At 50.4% G+C, this 21020-nt stretch overlaps 1 protein-coding gene across 6 annotated transcripts in view; it reads right to left on the bottom strand.

Annotated features, from left to right (window-relative positions):
* DMC1 (DNA meiotic recombinase 1) overlaps positions 1-21020 on the bottom strand; it is a 530416-nt gene that overhangs the window by 391094 nt on the left and 118302 nt on the right. For 2 of the 6 annotated variants that reach the window (XM_040359475.1, XM_040359479.1), the window contains exon 1: positions 16919-17031. The exons of the other annotated variants lie outside the window; for them this stretch is intronic. In XM_040359475.1, the coding sequence (XP_040215409.1) occupies positions 16919-16984 (66 nt within the window). In that variant the 5' untranslated portion in view covers positions 16985-17031. Of the gene's footprint in view, positions 1-16918; positions 17032-21020 lie in introns of those variants that run through there. 6 annotated transcript variants of the gene reach the window in all.

The following is a 21020-nucleotide window of genomic DNA, read 5'->3' as shown; positions in this document are numbered from 1 at the left end:
TAGAACCACCAGCTACTAGTACCCACCTACACTCTCATATAAGTGTGACTCAAAACAGTTTAACCACTTCCTACCCATAAGCCATCATAGGACATCCTGGACTTGGAGAGGGGACATCCGAATGATGCCTGCAGCTACAGGCATCATCCAGATATCATCTTTTTCAGCCAGTGATTCTGTGCAGCAAAAGAACAATCATAGTGGCAGTTCGGCCACTTGATCGTTCTTACAGGCAATGGGAGGGGGCACCCCCTCATCCCCCTCGGGTGCTTCTCCTGGCTCGCCGCTCCAAAGTTGAGCATAGAGATTTCCTGTGACCAGATGGTCCCCAGTTATCTCCCCGGATGCTCGCGCACAGAAGCGAACGAATATGCAAGTCATGCCCACATATGTAAAAGGCGTACAAATCACACATGTGAGGTATCACTGCGTGTGTTAGAGCAAAAACAACAATTCTAGCCCTATACCTCCTCTAACTTTAAACAGGCAACCTGTAAAAAAAAAAAAACTGTGTCGCCTATGGAGATTTTTAAGTACCAACGTTTGGCGCCATTACACGAGTGTGCGCAATATGTTAGATATCTATTTACTCGGTGTAACATCATCTAACATATGAAAAAATTGTGCTAACTTTACTGTTTTGTTTATAATTCCCCCCAAAAAAAGTGTTTTAAAAATTGCTGCGCAAATACCGTGTAACATACGTGTGCAACAACCGCCATTTTATTCCCCAGATTCTCTGCTAAAAAAAAACATATATAATGTTTGGGGGTTCCGAGTAATTTTCTAGAAAAAAAAATAGGATTTTTGTACTCACCGTAAAATCCATTTCTCTGAGTTCATGGACGGACACAGCAGCATTGACCTTAGGGTTATATATCCTTCCTTTCAGGAGAGACTAGGCAGAAAAAACAGCACTTCAAGTGTTAAAACACTTCTCTCAGTACAGCACCTCCCAGGGGGCGGGTCCCCCGGGTACATCCCACTTTGGAACATCCAGCCTCAGTTCGTAAACAAGCAGTACAAACAAAAGAGGGGTGGGTGCTGTGTCCGTCCATGAACTCAGAAATGGATTTTACGGTGAGTACAAAAATCCTATTTTCTCTTCCGTTCATGGACGGACACAGCAGCATTGCCCTTAGGAGATGGTCCCCAAGCTCAAGAGACAAAAAATTTCGGAGGGGTGGGAAAAAAAAAACACAGCCAAAACCGAGCTTCACCCCAAAACCCCAGAGTTCCTCAACGGAGGAACTTCAACCTTAAACTGCCGCCTGTAAAACCTGCGGCCAAAAGATGAAACGAAGATGCACTCACATCCACCTTTTAAAATTTTGAGAAAGGTGTGGGATTGACGACCAGGTCGCCGCCTTACATACCTGTAAGACAGACGCTTGATGGCGGAAAGGCCAAGAGGCACCAATCGCCCTGGTAGAATGCGCATGTAACCTGAAAAGGGAGGCGCCTGCCCCTTTAGGGCATAGGCCGGAGCACGACCTGTCTGATCCACCTAGAATTGGTGGCCGACGAGACCGCCAGACCTTTCTTAGGACCAGTCACCGACACGAAACAGTGAATCAGACTTCCGAAACGGAGCCGTTGCAGACAAGTACACCCGTAGGGCCCGAACCACGTCCAGGAATGCAAAGTGGCTCCTTCAGTTTTTCGGCCCGAGGACATAAGAGGGCAATAACGATGTCCTCATTAATGTGAAAAGCCGAACAACCTTTGGAAAGAATGATGGCTGCTGGCCGCAGCACCACCTTATCCTTGTGGATGACCAAGTAAGAAGCCTTGCAGGGACAAGGCCGCCAGTTCAGTTACTCGTCTGACCGAGGAAATTGCTACCAGAAAACCACCTTCTGGACAGAGTCAACCAAGGAATATTCCAAATGTCCTCAAACGAGCTTCTTGAAGCACGAAAGAACTAAATTCAAGTCCCATGGAGGCAGTGGAGGACGCACAGGAGGGCCACATGCCGGACCCCCTGCACAAACGTACGCACCAAGGAGTGCGCCGCAAGGGTCACTGAAAGTAAACAGCTAGAGCCCGAAATCTGACTCTTAACCGTACTTAAGGCAAGAGTCTGATCCACTCCACGCTGTAGAACAGCAGGATCCGAGACATCACGTATGTACGGGGGTGCCATTTCATCTCTTCACACAAAGAGCTTTAGGCTTCCACGTACGATGGTAAAATCTTTCGTGAGGTGGACTTCCGTGCTCGTAGCACGGTAGAGATCACCGAGCCGACAGACCTCGGCCCTTCAACACCTGGCTCTCAACAGCCACGCCGTTAAAGCCAGCGACTGTAAAGCAGGGTGAAAGATAGGACCCTGCGACAGAAGGTCTTCTCTCAGGGGTAGACGCCAAGGAGTCTGCCACCAGACGCACCAGGTCTGCTTACCAGGGACGGCGCGGCAAATCCAGAGCGATCAAGATTGTTGGTATCCCCTCGGCTTCCGCGAGGAAGAAGCTTCAGAGGAGGGAAAGCATATATTAGGCGATAGTGTCCCCATGGCGCCACCAACGCGGTACTGACGCGTCCGCCCCACGGGTCCCCCGACCTGGTCACGAACCGTGACCACCTTCGATTGAGATGGTACGCTTAGAAGGTCCACGTACTGGAGTGCCCCCATTTTTGGCACAGACTCCGAAAACACCTCCGGGTGTAGCTACCATTCTCCTTGGTCTAGCTTTGGCGACTTAGGTAGTCGGCTTGCAGTTCAGCACCCCCGGAATGTACACCGCAGACCAGAGCCGATTTGTAACTTTCGGCCCACCCGGAGGATGTCGCGCGACTTCCGTCGCTGCAGCCAAGCTTTGTGTGCCCCCCTGATGATTGACGTACGCCACGGCCGTGGCGTTGTCGGACTGGATTCTGACCTGTCGGCCTTGCAGACCCCAGAGACCACTTGGAAAGACACAAATTGATCGCTCAGAGCTCCAGTACATTGATTGGAAGGCGGGACTCTTCCTGAGTCAGCGCCCCTGGGCTGACTGGACACCCCAGACACCCCCCCAGCCGGAGAGGCTGGCATCCGTCATGATCACTGTCCAATGACACGGCAGAAACGATTTTCCAGTCCCGAAGCACCGGAGATGTCAGCCACACACTAGGGAGGACTTGACCAGTCGACTCACCCGAATCTGGTAATCCAGAGACGAAGGAAGCTTGTTCCAACGTGACAGAACCTCTTTCTGCAACACTTGGGTGTGGAATTGGGCATACGGAACTGCCTCGAAAGAGGCCACCATCAGACCCAGCACTCAAGCAAAAGCGAAGCGACGCCCATTTCTGGGTCGCCAACCGCTGCACTGCAGATTGCAGTGTCTGTAGTTTTTCCGTTGGGAGAAAAACTCTCGCCTCTGAGGAATCCAGGACTAACCCCAGATATTCCAGCCGCTGAGACGGTCCCAGTACTGACTTCTGGATATTCAGTAGCCAACCGAATTCTTGGAGGGTTTGACAGGTGATAGACACGTCCTCTTCTACCTCTGAGCTTGAGGAAGCTCTCAGAAGAAGGTCGTCCAGGTATCCCACGATAGCGATCCCGCGCTGCCGCAGCAGGGCCAGAATCGGGGCGAGCACCTTGGTGAAAACCCGCGGTGCTGAGGCCAGGCCAAACGGGAGGGCCACAAATTGAAAGTGGTCCCTCCCCGACCGCAGAAACCTCTGGTGTTGTGCGCATATGGGGATATGCAGGTTACGTTGTCCTTGATATCCAAGGATGCTAGGAAATCCCCCTGATGGAGCGCTGCTATTACTGAGCGATTCGACTCCATCCTGAATTTTTGCACTTTGACAAAGCAATTGAGAGGCCTTGAGGTCCAGGATTGGACGGACCCCCTCCCTTCTTGGGGACTACAAACAGATTGAAGTAAAACCCCTGAAACCGTTCCGTTGAGGGAACCGGCACAATCACTCCCCTGACCAGCAGATCCTGGACAGCTCCTGACAGGATCCTTTCAGGCGATCGGAGGAAGCTGGAGGTTGGAGGGAAAAATCTGTTTGGTGGACAAGAGAAGAAACTATCTTGTATCCCAAGGAAAACTACTTCTCAAACCCCAACGGCCGGAAAGAGTCCTCCACAGAGCCGCGTATTCACGAAGCCGGCCCCCCACCCCCGAGATGTGGGCGGGGGCAGACCTTCATGCGGAAGGCAGGCTTGTCCGCAGGCTTGTTGGGCTTGCGGGACCAGGGGCGCTTTTGCCCTTCAGTGGACGCCTTAGCGCACTTGGCAGGCGAAAAAAACGCTTGGGGGTAGTAAATGAGGGCCCTTGCTTACGGCGAGGCTCCTTACTCTTCCCAGATTGTGGGAGCAGAGTGCTCTTACCACCTGTGGCATCTTTTATGATGTCATCCAGGGACACCCCAAAAAGTCATTCACCCTTAAAAGGCAAATCCACCAGGGCCTCTTAGAGGACTGGTCCGCAGACCAACACTTTAGCCACACAAGGCAACGTAGTACCACCGCATAGGCAGAGGCCCTGGAGAGCAAGGAGAACGTATCCAGGGCCGACTCACAGGTAAATTTTAGGCCTTGTACCAATGGTCGGCCAGGGTCCACCACAGGTCTCAGAAGCATTCTGCGCCTCCAGCTCCTGCAACAGGGACTTAGCCCATTTAGCAAGTGCCTGCAACACCAAGCCCCGCCAAAACCGGTCTCACCGTGAATAAGGAGCGGGCCACAGCCTCAGCTCTCCTATCTGCGGGTCCTTAACACTGGAGGGTCCACTGACGGAGGAGAAACCCACTTTTTTAAAAAGTCCTCCTCAAAGGGCAAACCGCCTGCAAAGTATTTTGGTACTGCAAAAACTTTCTGTGCCGTTCCCATTCCTTGTATAAAAACAGTTTGTCCAGATATGAACACAAGGAAATACTTTTGCGGTGCGGGGTGGCTTAAGGAACCCAAAAGGGAACAGCATGTCTGATGCCTCCGCCAAATCCTCAAGTTTTTGAGTGTCCCGCACCGCAGTGATAAGAGCTCCAACAAATTCCTTATCATGCTTTGACCCTGAAGCAGAGTCATCCTCACTGTCCGTGTGGGCTAAGTCTGCATCATCTGACATGACAGAACCAGGGCCAGATGCAATAGCAGGGCCTTATTCCGCGTCAGAGACATCCCTAGATACAGGCGCAGTGTAAGGGCTTACCTTGTGTGGAGTCCATTTTGCAGGTTTGTAAGCTCACCCTTGCAGGTACACACAGCCCAAGGTAATACAGGTAAGACACTACCTGTGCTGTGAAACTGTGCACGGGGGCTAGATAGAGATTAGCCCAGGATAGTATAGCCGTGGCCCAGGATTCCAGAGAGAGTCAGGTAAGTACTGACGGAAAGTTCAGGGTTTGCAGACAGGAACCAAAGACAAGTCCGGGGCACAAGCCGTGGGTCAAGGGATGGAGAAAACAGGGAAAGTCCAAAAGTACAAGCCGGGGTCAGAGGGCAGGAGACAGCAGCAATCCAGGGTACGTAAGCCAAAGGGTCAGAAGCCGGGGTCAGTCTTGTAGATGAAGACAATCACAGGAACACAGGAACCGTTGGCACAGACAGGACAAGCAGAGTACAATGAACTGACACCTGCCTCATAGTGAGGCAGGGCTTTATACCCTGGTTGATTAGGAAACCTGCCTCAGCTGGACCAGGATAAACAGGTGCAGATTGCAGGGAGATTCAAAGACAGGCAATCAGCACATAGTTCAGAACCAGGCTTTGATGGACAGCAAGCAGAATATGAACTTGAGAAGTGGCTCAGTGGCAAAGATCTGGAGCAGTGAAGAAGAAGTCCTGGGTTCAATCCCACCCAGAGCCACTTGGGCGTGACCACGCCTCGCTGTCTGTTTGGCACGATAGCGATCGTGACAGTTCCCCCCCCTTAAAGCGCCCTCCGGGTGTTGGAAGGAGCTTCCTCATAGACACAGTCTGTAAAGTCCAAACCACCCTCTTCACTAGAGTAGTCAAACACATCGTCCGACAGGAGAGATATGTTGCCATAGGCATCCATGCCATACAAACAGTTCTCGTCCAAACCATGGGGAAACAAAGCACCAACGACAGAGTCCGAAGACTTTTTCTTTTTTGGACTTCGTTTGCTTTTGAAGTTCTGGTAGGGGGTGCACTCACTGCTTGTAAAGCTTGTTCAAACACTGCTAGATCCTGCTTACGGACCATAGTACCATTCGAGGCATATGTGCAGTCAGGTGGAAGAACTTCACTTGGGGAGACATGATCTGGAACTTCAACTGGGGACACAGGAACTGGAACTGGGGACACAGGAACTGAAGACACAGGAACTGGAGACACAGGAACTGGAGACACAGGAACTGGAGACACAGGAACTGGAGACACAGGAACTGGAGACACAGGAACTGGAGACACAGGAACTGGAGACAGAGGGACTGGAGACACAGGAACTTCGAATGGAGATACAGGAACTGGGGACACAGGAACTGGAGACACTGGAGCCGGAATGTCAGACTGGGGCAAAGGAACTTCAAGCTGCATAGCAGGCAAAGATTCTGGGGTAGAGAAACAACTCCCAATAGTACCCACCTGAAGAACCCTTGGCCGAGGTGGGCGAGTTGGGCAGAGAGATATAAGGTGCCCGCTAACACCACAATAAAAACAAAGTCCATAGCCTCTCCTCCGCTCTCTTTCTACCTTAGATAGGCTGGACCGGATGGCCCCAATCTGCATGGGTTCCTCATCCTCCAAGGTAGGCGTGTGTGCATCCACAGGAGCGTCAAGGCTATGTGGTTTTGGAGCTTCATACCTTGGCACATGCTGGGCTGGCTTGGTGTCATATCTGTACTGGGAATTCCTGTCCCTGGATACTCGTAGGCCAAGTGAACCGAGAGCAGACTTGGGAATACTGGTTCTCTTGGAGACAGGAATGTATGAGTCCAGAGCAAACATGAAAGTTTCCCAGCTGTCCAAGACTGGACTCTTTTCCTGCAACAACTGATGAGCCCATGATTTGATTTGCCCTGTGAGCAGGTTGATGGAAGCGCGAACTTTAACATAGTCTGTGGCATAGGTCTTAGGTTTAAGAGTAAACAGCAACTCACAATCCATCTTAAAGCATGAGAAGGATGCACGGCTACCGTCAAACCTCTCTGGCATCACAACAAATGGCTCAGGATATGCCTGGTTCCGGGGCTGGGCGTACTGTCCCTTTAAGCAATAGAACTTCTTGCTGTAGTTCAGAAATGGTATGGCCCAGGCTGGAGACTTGCAAAGCCAGGAGGTGAGCATTTTATATAACTCTGCGGACTCCATGTTATTGGTCAGTTCATTATGTAAGGGCTTACCTTGTGTGGAGTCCATTTTGCAGGTTTGTAAGCTCACCCTTGCAGGTACACACAGCCCAAGGTAATACAGGTAAGACACTACCTGTGCTGTGAGTCTGTGCACGGGGGCTAGATAGAGATTAGCCCAGGATAGTATAGCCGTGGCCCAGGATTCCAGAGAGAGTCAGGTAAGCTACTGACGGAAAGTTCAGGGTTTGCAGACAGGAACCAAAGACAAGTCCGGGGCACAAGCCGTGGGTCAAGGATGGAGAAAACAGGGAAAGTCCAAAAGTACAAGCCGGGGTCAGAGGGCAGGAGACAGCAGCAATCCAGGGTACGTAAGCCAAAGGGTCAGAAGCCGGGGTCAGTCTTGTAGATGAAGACAATCACAGGAACACAGGAACCGTTGGCACAGACAGGACAAGCAGAGTACAATGAACTGACACCTGCCTCATAGTGAGGCAGGGCTTTATACCCTGGTTGATTAGGAAACCTGCCTCAGCTGGACCAGGATAAACAGGTGCAGATTGCAGGGAGATTCAAAGACAGGCAATCAGCACATAGTTCAGAACCAGGCTTTGATGGACAGCAAGCAGAATATGAACTTGAGAAGTGGCTCAGTGGCAAAGATCTGGAGCAGTGAAGAAGAAGTCCTGGGTTCAATCCCACCCAGAGCCACTTGGGGCGTGACCACGCCTCGCTGTCTGTTTGGCACGATAGCGATCGTGACACGCAGGGAGGGGGCACTTTTTACCCCCCTTCTGACCACTTGCCGCTTCAATCCTGGCAACAAACGCCTCAAGGACTGCCGTCATAGCATCCACCGAGGTCGCAGGAGCAGGGGCACTAAGGGTTAACTCTGGCATGGTTGGGGTAGAAGCCTCTGGTTCAGACTCCATGCTGACCCACCTATATATGCCGTCTTAGTACTGCAGAACAGGACCCACAGGCCACCCTCCCGGCTGTCAGAGAGCCGGGGGACCCACCACCCAAAAACAGGCTGTACTACTGCTGCAGAGCTGAGAGCGCTGTCCGCGCTGTGCAGTCCCTTAGGAAGTATGCTGCAGGCTTTGGCACCGTTATTCCAGACACTAGAGGCCAAAACTTTTCCAAGATGGCCGCAGACATGCAGAAAAAACAGCATGTGGGCTACATGAAAATGGCCGCCAATATATAGAACCGCGTCACCGCTAAAATGGCGGCCGTACACGTGTTTAAAAAAAACAGTAACACACAGCAGACACTGTCCAGCATACACAGCACAATAAAAAACAATAGCACCCCACAGCAGCACAGCCCCCCGGCAGTGACAGAGCCCCCCAGGTGGACCCCCCACCTCACAGCCGCCACCCAGAACGGGGAAGGAGGGAGAGGAAGGGAGAGAGGAAAGCAGGGCGGACCCTCAGTCGACCTCCCCAGGAATGCACCAGCCGAACCACCCTGCCGAGGCAAGGGGATACTACTTACCCATCCTGCGACCAACGGCTGGAAGCATTCCAGACAGACCCAATGTCCGCAGGTAGATACGGCATGGCTGTCGGCCCGGCACACTGACACAGCCATAGAGACTGGTCATATGTGTGCCCTGTAGCATATAGCTCACCGGCCGCCCCTGGAGCAACGGGGCATGTCGTGGACCGCCTAGCTAAAGGCCGGCACATGCTCGATGGCCGAACATGGGTGGACTACAAGGATCGCAGATCCAGCCTGTCACCCAGTCGGCAGTTGATTGTAGATCCCAGGATCCAAAAATGCAGGAAAAAAATCAAATAAAAGCGAAAAATCGCAAAAAATCTCCCGAGCACATGGGCTCCAGAAAGGCCATGTCTTCTAACGCTAGGCAGAAAAAAACTGAGGCTAGATATTCCAGAGAGTGGGATGTACCCGGGGACCCTCCCCCCTGGGAGGTGCTGTACTGAGAGAAGTGTTAAAACACTTGAAGTGCAGTTTTTTCTGCCTAGTCTCTCCTGAAAGGAAAAAGGATATATAACCCTAAGGTCAATGCTGCTGTGTCCGTCCATGAACGGAAGAGAAATAGGATTTTTTTGTACTCACCATAAAATCTATGGACACAGCTCCTTAAATCTTGACATTTGGGTTATGTTCCTGTTCATAGGAGAGGACTAGGCATAACATGTTAGTTATCTTAAAAAATGTACTTTAACAGAGTTGAACAGCCCCGCCCAGGCGGAAGTCCCTCCGGTCATAACCCCTCACCCTGCAGTATGCAGCTCAGTTCGTCAAAAAGCAGTACAAACTTAAAAGGAGGGGTGGGTGCTGTGTCTGTCCATGGACGGTGAGTACAAAAAATCCTAATTTCTCTTTTCGTCCATGGACGGACACAGCTCCTTAAATCTTGACATTTGGGACGTCCCCAAGCAGTACAACATATAAATGTAGCGCTAAACGAATAATAAAACACTGAATAATACCATGTCCAACAATCTAGAAATATATCAATGAACATATATCTATATAAAAAACAAGTGAAAAGTCTTCAATATACAAAAAAATTGTGAATATTGAATGTAGTCCAATGTAAATAAAAAAGTGCTGGTGCTCCCACATCCAAGATGAACAAAGTGAAGTGAAAACAGCCACCACCAACATAGGAGAGGCTTACCGGAAACAGTGAACCCTAAAGAACATATGTTCAAAGGGTCAACTGAACATGGTATGAACCACTGTGAAGAATGAATACTCTGCTGCAGTTCCCACACAACGTCTCGCACACCAAACCACTATGCCAGGGATATGCAATTAGCGGACCTCCAGCTGTTGCAAAACTACAAGTCCCATCATGCTTCTGCCTTTGAGTGTTATGCTTGTGGCTGTCCGAATCTTGCTATGCCTCATGGGATTTGTAGTTCTGCAACATCTGGAGGTCCGCTAATTGCAAAACACTGCACTATGCAAAGGGTATGTTGATAATGGGTGCTTATGGGCGCTACATTTATATGTTGTTTTGTTTTTACCATTTGTCTATTGTTTTTTTGTAGCTGCTCACCATTTAGGCAGCGCGGAAATTTTTGTATTTGGTACCAAGTCCCCAAGCAGTGTCAGAAAAACGAGGGGTGAGAACAGCATTCAAAAAAAACAACTTCACCCCAAACAAGCAAAGCTCCTCAACAGAGGAGGTGCAAACTCAAACAGCCGCCTGCAAAACCTTGCGGCCAAAGGAAGCATCCGAAGATGCACTCACATCAACCTTGTAAAATTTGGAAAAGGTGTGAACGGACGACCAAGTTGTCACCCTACAAACCTGTGAAACAGACGCTTTATGTCGGAAAGCCCAGGAAGCACCAATTGCCCTGGTTGAATGCGCCGTGACAGAAAAAAGGAGGCGTCCACCCCTTAAGAGCGGAGGCCTGGATGACGGTCTGCCTGATACACTGAGAAATGGTGGCCGGGGAGACTGCCAGGCCCTTCTGTGGACCAGATTCCCGCCACAAACAGTGAGTCAGATCTCCAGAACGGAGTCGTAGCAGACGTACCACGTCCAAAGTATGTAGCGCAATCTCCTTGGGGTGCGACGGTCTAGGACACAAGGACGGAAGTACAATGTCCTCATTCAGATGAAAAGCTAAAACCACTTTCGGAAGAAAGGAAGGCTGCGGGCGTAGCACCGCTTTATCCTTTGAGGACCAAGTATGGAGACTTGCAAGACAAGGCCGTCAACTCAAACACGTCTGACAGATGTAATTACTACTAGACAAGCCACCTTCTGAGATAGCATCACAAAAGGAATTTCTCTGATGTTCTCAAAAGGAGGCTCCTGAAGAGCCGAGAGCACCAGATTCAAATCCCACGGAGGAAGCAGTGGTTTAGTTGGGGGAAGCACATGTAGAACCCCCTGCGTAAAAGGTACCTACCAGCGAGTGAGTCGCCAAGGGACGTTGAAAGAAAACAGCCAAGGCTGAAATCTGTCCCTTAATGGTGCTTAAGGCAAGTTTCTGATCCACTCCACGCTGTAAAAACAGCAGTACACTGGAAACCGCATACGTCCGTGGACGCCACTCCATCTCCTCGCACATGGAGATGAAGGCCTTCCAAGTGCGATGGTAGATCTTCCGCGAAGAAGACTTCCGTGCCCTCAACATGGTTGAAATTACCGAATCCAACAGACCTCGGTCTCTTAGCACCTGGCTTTCAATAGCCATGCCGTTAAAGCCAGCGACTGTAAAGCAGGATGAAGTATGGGGCCTCGAGACAGAAGGTCCTCCCGTATTGGCAACCGCCAGGGTACATCCGCCACCAGGCGCACAAGGTCGGCATACCAGGGACGCCGGGGCCAATCTGGAGCGATTAGAATCTCCAGGACCCCCTCTGTGTCCACTCTGCGGAGCAGACGAAGAGGCAACTTCAGTGGGGGAAAGGCATAAATTAGTCGATACTGACCCCACAGGGCCACTCACGCGTCTGCCCAAGGATCTCTGGACCTAGCCACGAACCTCGACACCTTGCGATTGAGTCGAGAAGCCAGGAGATCCATATTTGGCGTGCCCCAAGTTCGGCAAAGGAGTTGAAACACCTCCGGTTGTAACGACCATTCTCCTTGGTCCAGCATCTGGCGACTTAGATAGTCCGCCTGCCAGTTTTCTACGCCCGGAATGTAAACGGCTGACAGAGCCGACGCGCTTCTTTCTGCCCACCTTAGGATGTGAGCGACCTCCGACGCCGCAGCCGAGCTCCGTGTTCCCCCCTGATGGTTGACATAGGCCACCGCCGTGGCGTTGCCCGACTGGATCCTGATTGGAAGACATTGTAGCCTCTGACCACGAGGAGAGGCACAGTCTGATCACTCGAAGTTCTAGTACATTGATCGGCAGGCGAGATTCGACCGGAGTCCAGCGACCCTGAGCCGACTGGACCCCCCCCCAGACTCCCCCCCAACCTGTGAGGCTGGCGTCCGTCGTGATCACAGTCCAATGGAAAGGAAGGAACGACTTCCCGGACTGAAGAGACGGGGGATCTCAGCCACCAACTCAGGAAAGCCCTGACCAGGTGATTTACCTGGATCTGACGATCCAGAGACAATGGAGATCTGTTCCATTTGGACAGGATCTCTTCCTGCAATACTCGAGTGTGGAATTGGGCATAAGGTACTGCCTCGAAGGAGGTCACCATGAGGCCCAGAACTCGCATGCAAAAACGGAAAGACGACCATTTGCGGGATGCTAACAATTTCACCACAGACTGGAGTGTCTGCAACTTCTCCAATGGAAGGAAGAACTTCGCCTCCGAGGAGTCCAGGATCAACCCTAGGTACTCCAGACGCTGAGTCGGTACCAACACCGACTTCTGGATTTTCAGTATGCAACCAAATTCCCGGAGGGTCTGACTGGCTATAGACACGTCCTCCTCTAATTCTGAGCCAGAAGCAGCTCTCAAAAAAAGATCGTCTGGGTAGCCCACGATAGCAATGCCTCGCTGTCTCAGCAAAGCCAGAATCAGGGTAAAAAAAACTCTCGGTGCTGACGCTAGGACAAAGGGAAGAGCCACAAAGTGATAGTGGTCTACGTATAAATGTAGCGCAAAGCGCAGAAATCTCTGAGGTCTGGTGCAGATGGGGACATGCAAGTATGCGTCCTTGATGTCCAGGGATGCCAGAAAGTCCCCCGGATGGAGCACAGCAACCACTGAACGAATGGATTCCATCCTGAACTTTCGCACCCTCACAAAGGCATTGAGTGCCTTGAGGTTCAAGATTGGACGGACCCCGTCCTTCTTTGGGACTACAAACAGATTCGGATAGAAACCCTGAAACCTTTCCTCCAGGGGCACAGGTAAAATTACTCCGCACCTGAGCAAGTCTTGTACTGCTCCCATCAAAGCAGACCGACGAGCCGGAAGGAGAGGAAGATTTGAGGGAAAGAATCTGTATGGGGGACAAGAAAGAAACTATCTTCTACCCCGAAGTGACCACCTCGCAGACCCACTGGTCGGAGAGCAGGGATCTCCACCGAGATGCAAACTCGCAAAGCCGTCCCCCCACCCTCGAGTCGGGCGGGGGCAAAACTTAATGCGGTAGCAGGTTTGTTAGCCAGCTTGTTCGGCTTACGCACCCAGGGACGCTTCTGTCCCCCAGCTGGAGCTTTGTCAGTCTGGGAAGATCTGCCGGCTGACTGACGAAAATACTGCTTCTGCGCGGAATAGGAGGGCCCCGGCTTACGGCGCGGCTCCTTTCCCTTAGAGGACTGCGGGAGAAGTGTGCTCTTACCTCCAGTAACATCCTTAAAAATGTCGTCCAGTGAGGTACCAAAAAGCCTCCCACCTTTGTGTTTATAATTTTTATTGAAAATTTGCACAAAGAATACAAAATAAAGCAAACAATGACCAGAACATACTTGTGAGGTCATGTGACCCTGGACAAAAGAGTTCAACAGAGCTGCCTCCCACCTTTGAAGGGCAAATCTGCCAGAGCTTTTTTGGATGCTTGATCAGCGGACCAGCATTTCAGCCAAATCAGACGGCGCAGTACCACCACATATACAGAGGCTCTGGAGATCAAGGGGGCCTGTACCAATTGGTCAGCCAGCTGTACACACTCCGGAGGAAGCTGATGCTCCTCTATAGTCTGTTGCAAATTTTTTACCCATTCAGTGAGTGTCTGAGACACCAAAGTTGCAGCCAATATAGGTTGCAACGCTGACCCCAGCATGGTGAACATGGAGCGGGTCACCGCTTCGGACCTCCTATCAGTAGGGTCCTTAACCACTTAAGACCCGGACCATTTTGCAGGTAAAGGACCTGGCCCCTTTTTGCCATTCGGCACAGCGTCCTTTTTTTCCCACAAATAGAGCTTTCTTTTGGTGGTATTTGATCACCTCTGCGGTTTTTATTTTTTGCGCTATAAACAAAAATAAAGCGTCAATTTTGAAAAAAAAATTCAATATTTTTTTACTTTTTGCTATAATAAATATCCCCCAAAAATATATAAAAAATGTTTTTCCTCAGTTTAGGCCAATACATATTCTTTTAAATATTTTTGGTTAAAAATCGCAATAAGCGTTTATTGATTGGTTTGCGCAAAAGTTATAGCATTTACAAAATAGGGGATAGTTTTATGGCATTTTTATTAATATTTTTTTTTTTACTAGTAATGGTGGCGATCAGCGATTTTTTTCGTGACTGCGACATTATGGCGGACACATCGGACACTTTTGACACATTTTTGTCATTTTCACAGCGAAAAGTGCTATAAAAATGCACCAATTACTGTAAAAATTACAATGGCCGTGAAGGGGTTAACCACTAGTGGGTGCTAAAGGGGTTAAGTGTGTCCCATTGTGTGTTTCTTACTGTAGGGGGGCGTGGGTGGACGTTTGACGTCACTGATAGTCGTTCCCTATGACAGGGAACAGACGATCAGTGACAAGCCACAGAGAAGAATGGGGAAGGTTTGTTTACACTCACCTCTCCCCATTCTTCAGCTCATGTGACCCGATCGCGGGACACCGGTGGCGATCGGGTCTGCGTGTGCGGTCACAAAGCTTTGGACCAGGTCGCGAGCGCTCCGCAGGTGGCGCGCGTGCGACCCACGGCTGGGCAGTTAAAGGGCAACGTATATGTACGTGTTTGTGCCCAGCCGTGCCATTCTGCTGACATATATCGGTGTTAGGCGGTCCTCAAGTGGTTAAAGGCAGGGGTCCCCTCTACCGGGAGAGTGGTTACCTTATTTAGCTGAGAGACCAGGGGGTCCACGACTGGAGGAGAGGCCCATTTTTTCAAAAGGCTCTCCTCAAAAGGATAACGGACCTCCATGCGCTGAGGGACCACAAAAGACTTCTGCGGCCGTTCCCATTCCTTATCAATGAACTTATCAAAGAAAGCAACATAAGGAAAAACCTTCATAGAGCGTTTAGATTTGTGTGACCCAAAAGAGACAGACCCCTCTGTGGAAGTCCCAGCTGCATCTTCCAGCTTGAGAAAGTCCCTCACAGCATCAATAAGTGCATTCACAAGTGCTCTGTCTTGCATTGACCCGGACTAGGGGTCCTCCTCACCAGGTCCTGGTCCACATCCTCTGAAAAACCAGAACCGGGGTCCTGAGGCCCGAATCTGAGTCAGAGCATTCCCCAGAAGATGGTGGGGGGGGGGCGCTTTTTACCCCCCTTACGCCCACCGCTTCTATTCTAGCAACAAATGATTCCAGGACTGCCGACAGTGTATCCATGGGAACCGCAGGTGCAGGGGCACCATTTGCTGCCTCTGGCAATTTAGGGGAAGAAAGGTCAGATACTGACTCCATTATCACCCACCGACAGCCCTCAGACTACAAGGATCTATATTATCCAGCCTGTCACCCAGCCGGCAGTTGATAGAAGAATCACAAAAATAAAATAATAAAAAAAAAAGTGAAAAATTTCCTCAGGACCGCCCCATGTGGATGGCCAGGTAAGGCCTCGTACAGACGAGAGGATATCCGCTGGAAACGGTCCGCCAGACCGTTTCCAGCGGACATTCCTCCTCCGGATTTTGATCTGATGGCTTGTACACACCATCAGATCAAAATCCCAGCGGAAAACATCCGCGGTGACGTGGCCGCGACGATGACGCGGCGACGTGCGCGACCCTGGAAGGTAAATACTTCCACGCATGCGTCGAATCACTTCGACGCATGCGAGGGATGGGGATCGGGCGGACTTATCCGGTGAGTCTGTACAGACGACCGGATGAGTCCGAAGGACAGGATTCCAGCGGATAGATTTCTTAGCATGCTAAGAAATTTTTATCCGCTGGAAATCCGTCGGCTGGATTTTTATCCGCTGGAAAATGTTCGCTCGGGACTACACACGACCGGATCTGTCTGCTGGAACTGATCCGCGGATCAATCCCAGCGGATAGATCTGGTCGTGTGTACGGGGCCCAAGTCCCCCATGGCCATCCACATGTACAAATGTATCCATAATGTATGCATAACATATGCCACTGACTGGCACCATCATGGCACAAAAAAAATTGTGATGCCCAGCAATGCCACCCACTAGTGTCCATCTGTGCCTGTCCATGCCACCTATCAGTGCCGCCTATGAGTGCCCATCAGTGCCAGCTATGAGTGCCCATCAGTGCCAGCTATGAGTGCCCATCAGTGCCAGCTATGAGTGCCCATCAGTGCCAGCTATGAGTGCCCATCAGTGCCAGCTTTGAGTGCCCATCAGTGCCACATACGAGTGCCACCTATCAGTGCCGCATTATCAGTGCCCGTCAGTGCAGCCATATCAGTGCCCGTCATTGAAAAGGGTACTTATTTGCAAAAAAAATTACAGAAACAAAAAGAAAAAAACTTTTGTTTTATTTGTTGCTCAAAAAATAAAAACCACAGAGGTGATCAAATACCACCAAAAGTAAGCTCTATTTGTGGGAACAAAATGATAAAAAAATTGTTTGGGTACAGTGTAGCATGACCGCACAATTGTCATTCAAATTCCGACAGCACTGAAAGCTGAAAATTAGCTTGGGCAGGAAGGTGTATAAGTGCCTGGTATTGAAGTGGTTAAAGGGTAAGTTCACCTTTGCTAACCTTTTTTTTTTTGTTTCTAAATTCCAGGTCCCCGATGTACCAATATAGCATTAATGTACTTTTTTTGCAAAAATATTAAAGCTTTCCAATAAATCTACAGACACTTACTTGACTTGTGCTCATCCATGTATCCAAACGTATCCATTCATTTGCCTTACTTTCCGGTCTGACCATAGGTCATGACACAGGAAGGAGTTGACCAGCTGACCCTGCATCATCCACCCTCCAACCCACCCACCCACTTCCAGCTGCACGTTTTTTAAATTAACCACTTCCATACCGGGCACATATACCCCCCTCCTGACCAGGTGAAATTTCAGCTTCCGTCACTGCGTCGCTTTAACTGACAATTGCGCGGTCGTGCGACGTGGCTCCCAAACAAAATTGGCGTCCTTTTTTCCCCACAAATAGAGCTTTCTTTTGGTGGTATTTGATCACCTCTGCGGTTTTTATTTTTTGCGCTATAAAACAAAAAAAGCAACAATTTTGAAAAAAAATTCTATATTTTTTACTTGTTGCTATAATAAATAGCCAAATTTCTTTTTTCCAAAAAATTTCTCAGTTTAGGTCGATACGTATTCTTCTACATATTTTTGGTAAAAAAAAAAAAAACGCAATAAGCGCTTACAAAATATGGGACAGAATTATTATTATTATAATTTTTTTTACTAGTAATGGCGGCGATCTGCGATTTTTTTATTGGGACTGCGACATTATGGCGGACACATCGGACACTTTTGACACATTTTTGGCACCATTCACATTTATACTGCGATCAGTGCTATAAATATGCACTAATTACTGTATAAATGTGACTGGCATTGAAGGGGTTAACACTAGGGGGTGAGGAAGGGGTTAAATGTGTAGCCTGGGTGTGTTCTAACTGTGGGGGGGAGGGGGGTGACTGGGGGAGGTAACCGATCTGTGTCCCTATGTACAAGAGACACAGATCGGTCTCCTCTGTCCCCTGACAGGACGTGGAGCTCTGTGTTTACACACAGAGCTCCACGTCCCTGCTCTGTCACTGCTGATCGTGGGTGCCTGGCGGACATCGCGACCGCCAGGCACGCGCATCGGCATCTCGGGGACGGGGCGCGCCCCCCAGTGGCCGGAGGAATCCGGGACGTCAATTGACGTCCTGTTGAGTTTCCAGAGCCACTGTGAAGCCGTCATTTTACATGCGGCCGGTATTCAAGTGGTTAAATGCAATTATTCCTTGAATGTAATTACTTCACTGTCTTCATGGATGTTTGTACAATCAGATTGTATAGTGTATGGCTCACTATGCTAGATGTGAGTGGGACCTGAAAGTAAAATTGGTGCGTTAACACAAGAACAGTGAGGCTCTATTCCCATCTGTGCGTTTCCTTGCATTTCAGAAATGCACTACACCAATAATTACAATTAACCGTATACGGACAGCTCCTGCAGTTATACTGTGGCAGGTTAGCTCCACTGCGCGAAGCGTCGTAGCTGTATGTCGGTCGCTTTAAGCTGGTAAGCAGGCGCGCGCCTGCTGCATCGTGGGGGTGTCGATGCTCAAGACCGAGCGATTGCGGGTACAAGAGGCAGAACATGGACGTGTGTGTCTAAACACACAAATCCCCGTTTTGTTCGGAAAGGAAGATCGTGAGTTCCTAATAGCTAGGAATCACGATTTGTATTTTCCTCTAGGCCAGTCCCATCCCGGCTCCTGTACATACAAGTTGGCAGAATGTCACGGCTGAGCAGTGCAACGTATATATACGTCAATTCAAAAGTCCCGCCGCGCGGGCGCCCCCTGGCTCCGTGATCGTGCCTCAAAAATAGGATTTTTGTACTCACCGTAAAATCCATTTCTCTGAGTTCATGGACGGACACAGCAGCATTGACCTTAGGGTTATATACCTTCCTTCTAGGAGAGACTAGGCAGAAAAAACATCACTTTAAGTGTTAAAAACACTTCTCTCAGTACAGCACCTCCCAGGGGGCATGTCCCCCGGGTACATCCCACTCTCTGGAACATCCAGCCTCAGTTCGTAGACAAGCAGTACAAACAAAAGAGGGGTGGGTGCTGTGTCCGTCGATGAACTCAGAGAAATGGATTTTACGGTGAGTACAAAAAATCCTATTTTCTCTTCCGTTCATGGACGGACACAGCAGCATTGACCTTAGGGACAACCCCAACCAGTCAAAAAAATTCGAGGGGTGGGAAAAAACACAGCAAACCAAGCTTCACCCCAAACAAACCAGAGTTCCTCAACGGAGGAACTTCAACCTTAAACTGCCACCTGTAAAACCTTGCGGCCAAACGAGGCATCCGAAGATGCACTCACATCCAGCTTGTAACATTTTAAGAAGGTGTGGATTGACGACCAGGTCGCTGCCTTACACACCTGTAAAACAGACACTTGATGGCGGAAAGCCCAAGAGGCACCAATCGCCCTGGTCGAATGCACCGTGACCTGAAAGGGAGGCGCCCGCCCCTTTAGGGCATAGGCCTGGAGCACGACCTGTCTGATCCACCTAGAAATGGTGGCCGACGAGACTGCCAGAACTTTTTTAGGACCATTTAATCGACACAAACAATGAGTCCGACTCCCGAAACGGAGCAGTAGCAGACAAGTACACCCGTAGGGACCGAACCACGTCCAAGGAATGCAAAGTGGCCTCCTTCGGGTTTTTCGGCCGAGGACATAAGGATGGCAAAACGATGTCCTCATTATTGTGAAAAGCCGAAACAACCTTTGGAAAGAATGTTGGCTGCGGCCGCAGCACCACCTTATCCTTATGGATGACTAAGTAAGGAGCCTTGCAAGACATGACCGCCAGTTCAGATACTCGTCTGACCGAAGTAATTGCCACAAGAAAAACCACCTTCTGAGACAAAGTCAGTAAAGGAATCTTCCGAATGTCCTCAAACGGAGCTTCTTGAAGCGCCGAAAGAACTAAAATCAAGCCCCGTGGAGGACGCACAGGAGGGGCCACATGCCGGACCCCCTGCACAAATGTACGCACCGCCAAGGGTCGCTGAAAGTAAACAGCTAGAGCCGAGACTCTTAACCGTAGTTAAGGCGAGAGCCTGATCCACTCCACGCTGTAAGAACAGCAGAATGCGGGACATCACGTATGTACGGGGGTGCCACTTCATCTCTTCACACAGATGTAAGCCTTCCACGTACGATGGTAAATCTTTCGTGAAGTAGACTTCCGTGCTAGTAGCATGGTAGAGATCACTGAGCCCAACAGACCTCGGTCCTTCCAACACCTGGCTCTCAACAGCCACGCCGTCAAAGCCAGCGACTGTAAAGCAGGGTGAAAGATAGGACCTTGCGACAGAAGGTCTACTCTCAGGGGTAGACGCCAGGGAACGTCTGCCACCAGACGCACCAGGTCCGCGTACCAGGGACGGCGCGGCCAATCTGGGGCGATCAGGATTGTTGGTATTCCCCCGGCTTCCACCCTGCGCAGCAGGCGAGGAAGAAGCTGAAGGGGAGGGAAAGCGTATATTAGGCGATAGTGACCGCAAGGTGCCACCAGCGCGTCTGACGCGTCCGCCCACGGGTCCCTCGACCTGGTCACGAATCGTGACACCTTCCGATAGAGACGAGACGCTAGGAGGTCCACGTCTGGAGTGCCCCATTTTTGGCACAGACTCTGAAACACCTCCGGGTGTAGCGACCATTCTCCTTGGTCTAGCTTTTGGCGACTTAGATAGTCGGCTAGCCAATTCAGCACCCCCGGAATGTACACCGCCGACAGAGCTGGAACTTAGCTTTCGGCCCACCGGAGGATGTGCGCGACTTCCGTCGCTGCAGCCGAGCTTTGTGTGCCCCCTTGATGATTGACGTATGCCACAGCCGTGGCATTGTCGGACTGCATTCTGACCGGTCGGCCTTGCAGACCCAGAGACCACTTGGAGAGACAACTTGATTGCTTGGAGCTCCAATACATTGATTGGAAGGCGGGACTCCTCCTGAGTCCAGTGCCCCTGGGCTGACTGGACACCCCAGACACCCCCAGCCGGAGAGGCTGGCATCCATCGTGATCACTGTCCAGTGACACGGCAGAAACGATTTCCCAGTCCGGAGTACTGGATACGTCAGCTACCACACTAGGGAGGACTTGGTCAGTCGACTCACCCGAATCTGGTAATCCAGAGATGAAGGAAGTTTGTTCCAACGTGACAGAATCTTTCTGTAACACTTGAGCATACGGAACTGCCTCGAAA

Source organism: Rana temporaria, chromosome 7 (genome assembly GCF_905171775.1).
Source record: "Rana temporaria chromosome 7, aRanTem1.1, whole genome shotgun sequence".
Lineage (NCBI taxonomy): Eukaryota > Metazoa > Chordata > Amphibia > Anura > Ranidae > Rana > Rana temporaria.
Note: the sequence above shows the minus strand (reverse complement) of the source record. Positions and strands in the feature narration are given on the sequence as shown.